This window comes from Chionomys nivalis, chromosome 22 (genome assembly GCF_950005125.1).
Source record: "Chionomys nivalis chromosome 22, mChiNiv1.1, whole genome shotgun sequence".
NCBI classification, from domain to species: domain Eukaryota; kingdom Metazoa; phylum Chordata; class Mammalia; order Rodentia; family Cricetidae; genus Chionomys; species Chionomys nivalis.
In genome coordinates, this window is record NC_080107.1 from 46,575,173 (window position 1) to 46,587,425 (window position 12,253).

At 44.9% G+C, this 12,253-nt stretch overlaps 1 protein-coding gene across 3 annotated transcripts in view; it reads left to right on the forward strand.

Annotated features, from left to right (window-relative positions):
* Fubp3 (far upstream element binding protein 3) overlaps window positions 1–12,253 on the forward strand; it is a 51,300-nt gene that overhangs the window by 17,201 nt on the left and 21,846 nt on the right. For 2 of the 3 annotated variants that reach the window (XM_057754999.1, XM_057755001.1), the window contains exons 2-3: window positions 1,810–1,915; window positions 10,987–11,020. In XM_057754999.1, coding sequence (XP_057610982.1) covers window positions 1,810–1,915; window positions 10,987–11,020 — 140 coding nt within the window. The remainder of the gene's footprint in view (window positions 1–1,809; window positions 1,916–10,986; window positions 11,021–12,253) is intronic. The other variant, XM_057755000.1, reaches the window with a different exon arrangement.

Here is a 12,253-nt window from a genome sequence, read left to right on the forward strand (position 1 = left end):
CTTTCTCTCTCTCTCTCTCTCTCTCTCTCTCTCTCTCTCTCTCTCTCTCTCTTTCTTTCTTTCTTTCTTATTCATTTTTATTGAGCTCTACATTTTCTCTGCTCCCCTCCCCTTCAGCCCTCTCCCATGGTCCCCATGCTCCCAATTTACTCAGGAGATCTTGTCTTTTTCTACTTCCCGTGTAGATTAGATTTATGCATGTCTCTCTTAAGGTCCTCATTGTTGTCTAGGTTCTCTGGGATTGTGATTTGTAGGCTGGTTTTCTTTTTTTTTTTTTTTTTTTTTTTTGTTTGTTTGTTTGTTTGTTTTTGTTTTTCGAGACAGGGTTCCCAGAACTAGCTCTTGTAGACCAGGCTGGCCTCGAACTCACAGAGATCCGCCTGCCTCTGCCTCCCGAGTGCTGGGATTAAAGGCGTGCGCCGCCACCACCCGGCTGGTTTTCTTTGCTTTATGTTTAAAGACCACTTATGAGTGAGATAAGTGACAATTATGTGATAATTGTCTCTCTGGGTCTGGATTCCCTCATTCAAAATGATGTTTTCTAGCTCCATCCATTTGCCTGCAAATTTCAAAATATCATTTTTTCAGCTGTGTAGAACTCCATTGTGTAAATGTACCACATTTTCTTTATCTATTCTTTGGTCAAGGGGCACTTAGGTTGTTTCCAGGTTCTAGCTATGATAAACAATGCTGCTATGAACATAGTTGAGCACGTGTTCTTGTGGCACAGTTGAGCATTCTTTGGATATATACCCAAAAGTGGGCAACCAGACTTTGTACAAGCACAGGAAGCTCTTGATTGAGTTCCTCTCCAATCCCTGGGGTCATTTTAAAAAGTTACTATGCAGAGAGATGGCTTGACTGTTAAGAGCATTGGCTGCTCTTCCAGGTGATCCAGGTTCATTCCCAGTACCCACATTGCTCCTCACAACATCTGCAACTTCAGTTCCAGGGGATCTAACACCCTCTTATAGCATCTGAGGGCACCAGGCACTCATGGTACATAGATACAAGTGTAGGCAAAAACACCCATAAACATAAAATAAAAACAGTTTTGTGTATGTGTGTGGTATGTGTGTACATATGGAAGTCAGAGGACAGCTTATGAAATGTTTTCCATGGTCATGTGGCTTCTGGGGTCAAATTTACATTGTCAGGCTTGGGTGGCAAGCTCTTTATCTTCTGAGCTATCTTGCTAATCCTCTTTGGGTCATTTTTACTATGTGCTATGAATGTTTGAGGCTGCTTTTAAAATTAAGATGGCCCAGAGCCAGGTGTGACATTCATTTTTACAATAGCAGCGGTCAGGTGGCTGAGACAGAGGACTGCCCTTAGTTTGAGGGTATGGATTACAATCTTGTACCAAAAGCTATGGAGAAACCCTGTCTAGAAAAATTAAAAACAAACAAACAAACAAAAGAACTCTGAAAGATGTGGCATACATATTTTAAGGTGGCTAAAAGTTGTGGTTTTCTTAGGGGGTGGTGAGATGGCTTAGCAGATAAAGGCAATGTGAGTCTGAACTGTGGACCTCAAGTGGTAGAACAAGAAAACCAACTGCCATAGGTTGTCCTCCACATACACCTCCTCTCCCCCCTGAATTAAATTTTTAAAAGACAGCGTATGGGGAATTAATTTCTAAAGTGACAAAACCAAAGAAAATTCAACAGGTAAAATGTTTGGCCTACCAGAGAAAATGGCCCAGATGGGAGAAATGGGGTCACATCCGCTGAAAGAAGACACCGTCTTCCCTCCCAGAATACGACTAGGACTTGCTACCAAGTATTTAAATTTGATTTCTCTCTATAGATTGCTGCTAAAATTGATTCAATTCCTCACTTGAATAATTCCACACCCCTGGTGGACCCCTCGGTGTACGGATATGGAGTACAGAAGCGGCCCCTGGATGATGGAGGTAAGTTGCTGTAAACGGCTCACCTTTTTGATGGCAGTGAACCTGCCAGTTATTTTGAGTCTGTGTCAGCCATTTCTGAGCAGTTCTCCAGCATCACATTCTTAGAGGAACAGTGAAGAGCAAGTAGTTAGGGTGATTTTTCTTAGCAATTGGCTGGCATTTGAGTTCCTATTTGCCTTGATAATACAGGAATCTTTTCAGCTGGGCTCCACAGTAAAGACTTGGCCTCAGCGTCCACTTGGAAGTAATTTGACCCATTTGAGAATTGTATTTGATTTAGTTCTCAGTTCCTCTGGCACTTGCATAGGAATTGAAGTTACTACTTTTGTGAAATACTAAGATTTAGTGCAAGTCCTGGGGAAGCTGTAGTTGAGTTGACCTCTAAGAAAGGGCATATTAGTGACCTTTCCAGTCTCTGCCAGCTTTTTACCGTTCCCATTTGTTTCTGATGTGTGGTTGTTGTTGAATTTTTTTTTTTAAATCAGCATGTACTTCCTAGGTTCCATAGTGATATTTTTAGATATGCATTTTACATACTTTAACCATGTTGCCATCATCTTCCCCATAGTCCCCAGATATCGTCATGTCTGACAGACTCTTTCTAGAAGCATCCATTTGTTGGTTTATATTTCCAACTCAGAGTGTCTGTCACCAGTGCTCCACCCTTCTGTTGGTCACAGAGTTCACACTTGCTTTGTCCTTTCTTCTGTGGAGCACACTGTGAGGGTGGTGAAGTGCACAGAATTACTCATGGGTTTGCATGTAGCTGGTGGGACTGTCTGTTCTGCTTGCTTTTCTGTTGATCTGCGTACATAGCCAGTTGTGTATAGATACTTCTGTGGTGTGTTGTTAAGAGGGAAAAGCCCACCAAAGTTTAGAATATTGTGTTGTGTAATCTCCTTTTCAAAAGAGTGTGTGTTTATTGTTTTGAGACAGGCTCTTTGTACATCACTCTGGCTGGCCTGGAACTCACTATACAGACTAAGCCGGCCTTAAATTCAGAGATGTACTTGCCTCTGCATATTGAGTGTTGGTATTAAATGCATGAGCCGCTATGCCTGACTTGAGTGTTTGTTAGTTAGTTTGTTAGTTTGTTTGTTTGTTTGTTTTAAGACAGGGTTTCACCGAGCAGTGGTGGCGCATACCTTTAATCTCAGCACTTGGGAGGCAGAGGCAGGTGGATCTCTGAGTTTGATGCCAGTCTGTCTTTTGAGGCTAACTCTTCTGACTCCAGACTCTTTTGAGAGTGAAATCTCTTGTCAATTTAAAAACAAAACAAACAAGCCAGGCGGTGGTAGCGCACGCCTTTAATCCCAGCACTTGGGAGGCAGAGGCAGGCGGATCTCTGTGAGTTCGAGGTCAGCCTGGTCTACAAGAGCTAGTTCCAGGACAGGCTCCAAAACCACAGAGAAACCCTGTCTCGAAAAAGCAAAAAAAAAAACAAAACAAAACAATTCATGGGCTATGGAGATAGCTCAGCACCTGAGTTCAGTCCATGGAAAGAGAGAATTGATTGCCATAATTTGTCCTCTGAACTCCACAATGCATCTGTGCATGGCATGCATACAAAATACATTAAAAGAAACAAAAACAAAAGATGGGCAGTGATGGCACATGCCTTTAATCCCTGTACTTGAGGTGGCAGAGGAAGGAGGATCTCTGGGAGTTCAAGGCCAACCTGGTCTACAGACTGAGATCCAGGACAGCTAGGGCTACACAGAGAAACCCTGTTTCATAAAACAAAAAAGACAAGCTGTTTGTGATCTCACACAGAAGTTCACCTCAGGGTTGTCAGAATGCAGATAACCTTTTAAATCGCTGCTGCTAAGTGTGCCCTATGTTCTCTCTGTTTTTGTAGAGTGATTTCTTAGACCTGGTGTGGCTAAGTGTGTTAAGGGCAGTTTTGCCCAAGTGAGGAGAGTGGCTCGGAGAAACCTTCCTTTTCCAGGACTTTGTACTTTGTTTGCTCCTGTGGGATGGCAATACAAAAATAAAATGGAGTTGTCTGACTCTGAGCACAGATTTTCTTAATGGAACACTCTAGCCCAGTGTTCCCAGAAATCGTGATCAATCACTTTACAGTTTGCCCAGTCCTGTCTAGCAATTCAGCCTGTGGAATCAAAGTGCGAAAAGTTGAGCCATGTGGTCTTTTGCATAGGGGATTCCTAAATATTTGCTAGTAAAACCCTCTGGCACTTTTTGTCCCCTGGCTATCCTGGAACTCACTTTGAAGAACAGACTAGCTCAGAACTCAGAGAGATCCACCTGTCTTTGCCTCCTGGGTGCTGAGATCAAAAGGCAAGTGCTACCATGCCCATTTGGCATTTGTTTGTTAGAGGATAGCATAGGCTGGCCTTCAAATTGCCGTGTGTAAGGTTAATAAGGACTTCATCTTGGTGTATATAGCAATTTGGAGGTGGATGAAGTTCTTCCTAACCCCACTGTCTCTACTTCCCAGGGACTACAGACATGCACTACCATGTCTGCCTTCTTACCTCCTTCTGAAATACACACTTTCTGTGTCTGCTGTTGGTGAGTAGGTCCTTAAGGACAGACAACTCACCAGTATAGCTAGCTCCCTTGCCCTTCCCCTTCATGCTTGCTTTCTTAGTACAGAAGTATCAGGGAGAGTGCAACTGCATCCTGCTAGGTCTCCCATACCTCTGCACACTTGCCTCCTCACAACCGACTATACTTGAGGAACAAGACATTACCCTCGGGTGGTCTGCACTATGCATTACAGTTTGATCAAATAATCCTCTTTGTTAAATGGCTTAGGAACATTGTTTATTTTTCTTCATTGCTCTCCAAGTTTAGAATTTGGGTTTTCTGATGAGCTGAGCAAGAACCCTGAAAATTGGGCCTAGTCTTGGCCTCAACCTCATCTTCTCACTTCCCAGTGACTAGGTCATTAGGTCAGATCTGGGGAGCTGTGTCCTGTGTAGAAGGAGAGAGAATTAAGCATATACAGGGCCATACAGTCAGAAGTGTTCTATATGGAAAGGAACAGGTCAGTACATTGTAGGGAATGACAGTTGTGAGCACTCCCTCAGATGACTTCTTTGTTTTTTGATGACTTTTAAAATTTTATATACATTGATGTTTTACTTGCATATTTGTGAGTGTGTGGTGGTGTTAGATCTCCTAGAACTGAATTACAGACAGTTGTGAGTGGGTGCTGGGATTGAACCCAGGTCTTTTTAAGAGCAGCCAATGCTCTTAACCTCTGAGCCATCTCCATCCCTTGAGATGGCCTCTTAAGTCCGCTTAGTCCTGCAGGATAGCAGCTCAACTCACCAGGCCTACCTCAGTGTTCTTCCCTGGCCTCTTAGTCTTTTTGAGGCAGGAGCAGGAATTGGGTTCATCATGTAGCTCAGTCAGTCAGTCACACACTCATCACTTTCTTTTTTTAAGATTTATTTATTTAGGGCTGGAGAGATGGCTCAGTGGTTAAGAGCATTGCCTGCTCTTCCAAAGGTCCTGAGTTCAATTCCCAGCAACCACATGGTGGCTCACAACCATCTGTAAAGAGGTCTGGCGCCCTCTTCTGGCCTTCAGGCATACAGACAGGCAGAATATTGTATACATAATAAATAAATTAAAAAAAGATTTATTTATTTAATGTATATGCGTGCTCTATCTGCATGTACACCTTTGTGTCAAAAGAAGGCATCAGATCCCACTACAGGTGACTGTGAGCCACCTTGTGGTTGCTGGGAATAGAACTCAGTCCTCTGGAAGAGCAGCGGTCGATGTACTTAACCTCTGAGCCTCTCGCCAGCACCACTTGTCACTCTTTTACTCTGTGTGTGGTGTACTTGTAGTGTGCACAGAGATCAGAGGACTCTACATTTACATGTGGGCTCATGGATCAAATTCAAGTCATCAGACTTTGATAGGCAAGTCACCTTGATGAACCGTGGTCCCAAACTCTCAAACCCTTCACTCTGAAGACTGTTATCCACATGTTCTCCGTCTTTGAGATACACCTTTGACAGTCCATCACTTTGGAAATCCCTGCTCTCGGTTGCAGTGCTTTCCTGTCAGACGTTTGCATGTGCTGAGGTGGGCAGCTAGCTCCCAGAACGGTCTGGCCTGTTAGGGTTCTGTCCTAAGCCCCAGATCGCCCTTGCCTGGCTGTCAGCCTCTGCTTCTGCAGCAGCCTGCTCAACTGCTGCTTCTCTGCTCTGCCTTCATCTAGTCCCCCAGCCTTGGTTGGTGCTTTCCTACTTGGTGTTAGATTGCAAGGTTGATGTGACTTTCTTCTAGAAACAGTCTTCATCTAGGCTTAGCCCATGGGTTGCAGTCAATGACAGCTGTCATGAGACTGTCCGTGAGGACTGTAACAAGACGTTTTTAAAGGTTGAGACTGTAGCTCAGTGGTAGAGCTAGGCTGAGGCCCTAAGTACAGTCTCCAGCACTGCCACAAAAAAGAAAGGAAATGCTTTTTCTTTAAAACTGTCACTCGCCGGGCAGTGGTGGCGCACGCCTTTAATCCCAGGACTCGGGAGGCAGAGGCAGGAGGGGGAGCTCTATGAGTTCAGGGCCAGCCTGGTCTACAAGAGCAAGTTCCATTACAGGCTCCAAAGCTATAGAGAGACCCTGTCTTGAAAAACAAAAACAAGCAAAAAAACTATCACTCGTGAGTGAGTTAAATCCTGTTTCCATCAGAACTAGTCATTATACACATTAACATGCATACATAACTGAATAAAGGATGAAATGTAAACTCTCACTGTGTGATAAATTGGTTTTTAAGAAAGCTGGGCGCCCATATTAATCATGGGAGGAAAGCTCAGTGCTATGTCGACAGCCTCAGACCACTGTCGTTCACTCACTGTTACTCTGTTGCCTCGTGGGTCAGGCCTTGGCTTTAAGGGTTTACTGGCGGAGGGTACAGGTTCTTATTCATCTTTGACCCTCCCATTGAGTTAGTGTACACTGGACTCTTAAGCACCTGAATGTGTTTAATAGTTGCAGGTGAGGAATAACATATAATATTACAGGATGAGGAGCAACTCAGTGGTTATATACTGGCCTAGTATGCAGGAGAGTCTGGGTTCCATCCTCAGTACCTTCTAAACAATGAGATGAAAGTGCCAGGATAAATGGTAGAACCATATGCAGAGCCCATGTAGGTCCAGGCAGCTGGAGTGAGTGTGCAGGTGTCCTGTGCTCTGCCCTGGAAGGCTGCTAATGACAGCATCTCCCTGGTAGTGGGGAAAGCAAGTGCAGCAGGGGCAGTGCCTCATAAAGCTGGTGCTGGTGGTCTTTTCTACTCATGAACAAATAAGAGTAATGCTGAAACAAACTTGAACTTGCAGTTTTTGATGATAGCTTCAAACTCCTGGTTCTTTCTTCACCTCCAAAGTGATGGACTAGCAGGCATGTGCCTACCTCATTCTTACTTTGTATTTTGTTTGAAGATTGCAGGCCAGTTTATTCCAATCTGAGAGAAACGGCAGAATATACAGGCTCTAACTCTCAAAGCTGCTAGTAGGAAATAAATTTGGAAGAAGAAAGAACCATGCCTTTTTAGTTAGGGTCCAGAAAAAAAAAATGACATGTTCATAGAAGTTGGCAGGCAGTTGCACGGGGTGGGGGGTTGAGGGTGTCTTCAGAAAATGAGAAAGCTGAGGGGCAGGGCAGGCATGCTTAGGTCAGTATCCAAAGAAGGGATTGGTGGCTAGGCAGAACCTGCATGAGTTGAGTTAGGACTCAGGAAAGAAGGCAGGTTTAATAGTGAGGAACTGTTAAATAGCTGCCTGTTCTTTCTTTGTTGAGGGTGTCACCAAGTACACCAGCCTAGCCTAGACCCTCAGTTCTCAAAAGCAAGTAATTGGAGGCTAGGCATGGTGGTTCATAACTTTCGTCTCAGAACTCAGGAGGCAGAGACAGGTGGATCTCTATGAATTCAAGAGCTGCCTGGTCTACAGAGTGAGTTCCAAGACAGCCAGGGCTGTATGGATAAACCCTGTCTCAGAATAACGAGACAAACAAGCAAACAAAAAAATAGTTGGCAAAATCAGTAATAGATTATTTGCCCAAGGCCTTTCAGCTGGGCTCAGCAAAGAAGTGCTCTGTGGTTTGGGACAGGAGTTGCTATATAGGACACAGGAAGCCTTTGTGTCCCCCTCAGCCACCTGGGTATCACTATCCTTAACTGAAATGAGGAAAAGGCCAGTTATGGTTAGAAGAAACAACAGCGGGGTGGGGGCAGAGCATGGAAAGGAATGTTGAGAAGCCAAGAGGAGGGCTGGGGAGGTGGCTCAGTGGGTACAGCACTGTGTGAGAGCATAGCAGCGTAACCGTATAAAGCGTGCAGTGTGCAGTCCCAGCACTTTCGGGAGCTTGAAGGCCTGTTAACCTGGAGTGTGCACCAGTGACCTGAACCTCCATGAAGCCTACACTACACGGGAAGGTGCTCTTGGACACAAATACAGCAGACTAAAAACAAAAATCTGAAGAGGAAATTGGTTTTGTTTTTGCTGAGCATAAAATCCTGCCATTTTTCTCTCTGGAGCCGCACGCTGGTATCTACCCAAGTACTTGGTGTCTGGGGGCAGAAACAGATGATGATTCAAGTTGCTGCTTGTTATAAAGTTGGTTAGTTGGCCAGGGATACTTTCCTAGCATTTCTTTGCAAGGGACAAAAACAAGGTACCTTTTTTTTTTTTTTTTATTATGTATACAATATTCTGTCTGTGTGTTTGTCTGAAGGCCAGAAGAGGGCGCCAGACCTCTTTACAGATGGTTGTGAGCCACCATGTGGTTGCTGGGAATTGAACTCAGGACCTTTGGAAGAGCAGGCAATGCTCTTAACCACTGAGCCATCTCTCCAGCCCAACAAGGTACCTTTTAAGGTTATTGCTGAAATTGGCAGTGTTACTCTTCAGAAATAATTTCTTATTGTCAGCTGCCTCATAGCTGAGAAGTTCATTCTCCCTCAGCATCCCAGGCAGTTTCCATTGTTTGGTGTGGGGTCAGTGAGGACCACCCTATGTGTGCAGGTGTGCTGGAATTGAGCTGAAGGGACTCGGGGAGTGAGATGCCTCCTTAGTGTGACCCTCTCCTCAGGAGGACAGAGGAGACCCAAGAGGAACATGTTAACTGCATGTACAGTACCCAATGTCCTTTCTTACTGTTGGTTCCATTTTTAGGCACCCAATAAGATAGCCACACGTTGTCCTTGCATGGAGAGGGAAGAGAATTTGGGCTTTTCAGCCTTCCTGAAGCCAAATACTGACTTGATGAAGTCTGGTCTTGTCCTTTGCTGTGGCCCTTGAAGGCTGTGTATTTGGGAGTGGTGGTGTGTGTAGGTTTGATTCCAGTGTTTGGGAGCTCCTCCCAGTGTCAAGGAAACAGACTGATGCCATGTGCATGGCTAGTGACATGTACCTTTACAAACAAAAAGGAATTTCTGTTGCCGTGAGCACAGACTGTCATTGAATGGTGTTTGAACAGAAGCTCTGGAGTGTTCCGGTGAGTCTCACAGGGTTCTTTTGTGGCCAGCTTGCCCTTTGCTATGTTCCTGTGGCTTCTCTGAGCCAGGGACCTACAGTCTTCATGCAGGTTTCACTGAGGACTGCATTCACTTGCGGGTGTTTGGTTCTTTCTGTATGGACTCTTCGTCCTCTAGTAGAGGAATTCTGATGGAAATCGAGGGAGATGAACTATAGCCCAGGCTGTCCTTGAAATCTGTGTGTGTGTATCTAAGGCTGGGTCAGCCTCTTGAGTGCTGGAGTTACAGGGCTAGAGCAGCTGTGCAGCCCCACGAGCCTCTACCCTCCCTCTTTGGTATTTTGGTGGTGGACAGTTTTTGGGCAAAGCCAATGATGGGGATTCCTCTCCTAAGCTGGAGAGTGTCCAGTTTTCATGTGAATGAAAATCAAGCACTGGGTAAGGATAAAGAAAGTTTTAGGAGTCGATTAAAAACAGCTCTTTTCCCCTGAGATAAGCGGCTAACAGTGTGCAGTGTCTGTGCTTTGGTTGTAGACTGTCATCTTGCTATTGATCCAGATGGAATATGGTATTTTTTTTTTTCTGAATCAATAGCTTCAATGAACTCAGTAGTTTACTTTTGCTATTTTGTTTCTCTGCTTTCTCTCCTTTTAGGATGTCATGATCTGGTTTGCTTTTGTTTGTCTCTTTATGGGCCTCTAACTGTCCAGAGGATGGCAGGGGAAACTGGACAGGAGACAGCAGTTGGCCTTCTTAAGCCTTCTCACTTTTCCAGACGTTGGTGTGATTGATGCTTTCCCGCTTTCCCCAGAGACATATTTTTGGATGCTCTTTTAGCATCTCGAAAGGTCCATTCAGTTCTTGGGTTTATAGTCTCCCTTTGTCTGCTGGCTGTATTTCTTAAACTGCATTTTCCAGAAGAGAAATAGCACAGAACCATTTCTGCTGATGGCTGGTGAAGGAGGGGCACATCAATAGCTGAGAGACAGAAACTAGACCAGGGAGGGAGCTTGGCAGAGCCACTCTGGGAATGTGGTTTGCAGAGTCAGTTCTAACAGTGAGAGCCTGTTGGCACTCAGCTCTGTGAAATGGACTAGAGAAGCTGCAGCAGGAGGGAGGAACCTGGTCCTTTCTGGTGCTCTTCTAGGTGGGGTGGGAAGTGACAGAACAGGGACATATGTGCATGTTCTTAGTGACTACAGCTGCCATGGAGCAGTCCTCAGCAGTGCTTCCAAGGAGATAAATCTTCTCATTTGCTTTTAAAAGAGCAGGAAGACCTGGCGTATCTATGTTGGGTTTAGATGCCAAGCTGTAGGGAGTGAGCAGGATTTAGACAGACAGGCTTCCTTCCTAGGCCTCTCAGCATGTGGACACACAGATCAATTTCTTATCCTTCGTTCAGCTGGACACTGGGTTAGAGACTGTTGAACAAGACGTCCCCTCCTGTTTCATATCACATAACGCATTCATTTCAGCCACTGAGCCTAAATTACTGTTTGCTTTCTTTCTGCCTCCCTCCCACCCCCTGAACAGTAAGAATGTGGGAAGGATGAAGTTAGTTTATCCGTACTAATGCTTTGATTTTTCTTTTCTCTTTCTCTTTGCCACAGTAGGTAACCAGTTAGGGGCCTTGGTACATCAAAGGTAAGCAGTGGGTTATGTTTTATTATTTATTGATCATTTCTAATTGTTTATTGATCCACCATCTGCACTGGAGTGTTAGCAAGTCAGAGGTTGGGAGTGTGGGAAGCCAGGGGCTAGATTTCCTTAAGACCCATGGTTTTTGCCAGCCCTCTCCAAAAGAGAGGAGCAGACTAACTGAGGCACTAAGCCAGCCCCTGTTGGGCCTCAAGAGACTTTCACAATGGTGGAGTTGCTCTCTTCCACTGTAGATTAAATTTGAAAGGAGGGAGTGCATTGTCCTGCTGGTTCTGTGAATCTGCCAGTGCTTCGGGATCTCAGCCTCTTCACAGAAGAAGAATGCAGTTCTCGGTGAAGAGAGTGTGGGGCTTCAGAAGCAGGATGTGCCTGGGATTGGGATTGTTGGAAAATCTTGGCTTTAGTGCCTTCTCTCCCTCTCTTCCCCCATAGCCTTCCAGTAAGTTGAGGATTTAGATTAAAAGACCTTGGCTATAAAAGGGCCCATCTGTGCTATAAGAGTATCTGGTTGTAGCATCACCTACAGGAAGGGGGAACGTGCCCAGGAAACTGTGCTGCTTCTCCTCTACAGACTGTAACTGTCAGTTATGTCCTTAATCTGCACTGCCAGTGACACAGTTCTGCCCTCCGTGTGCTACATGAATGCTGGCTATTCTAAACATTACCAAGAGTCAGTTAAATGGAAGGTTTAGACTCATTTTTTTGTTTGCATTGTTTTGTTTATTAATGAGTTAAAATTACTTATGTGAGGTTGTTAGTATGAAATGCTGATAAGCATTTCCTGTTAAACTAATTAGCATGTTAATTTTCCAGAGTGCCTATTCTTAGTGCCTTAGACCAGTTTCAGCCTTGCCTTCAGAAGAGAACCTTTGAGCTGGGTGTGGTGTCATATGACTATATGCTTGCACTCGTGAGGCATAGAGGGATGTCTTTGATTCCAAGATTAGTCTGGTCTACATAGGAAGTTCCAGGCCAGCCAGAGGTACATAGAGGGCGATTAGAGGGGAGTTAGAGATTGAGACTGATTGCCAGAGTTATTTGCGAGGACTGAGGAATTGCCCAGCTCTGTGGTATTCTCCACTGTGTATGTTGTTTAAGGGATCTTGTTGGGATTGGTTTTGTTCTCAGGGCTGGGGATGTGTGTAAGGCTGCCATTAGGCATGCTAGGCAAGCATCCCATACAGGGTTGACCCAGTCCTGACATCACCCAGTGTGCTC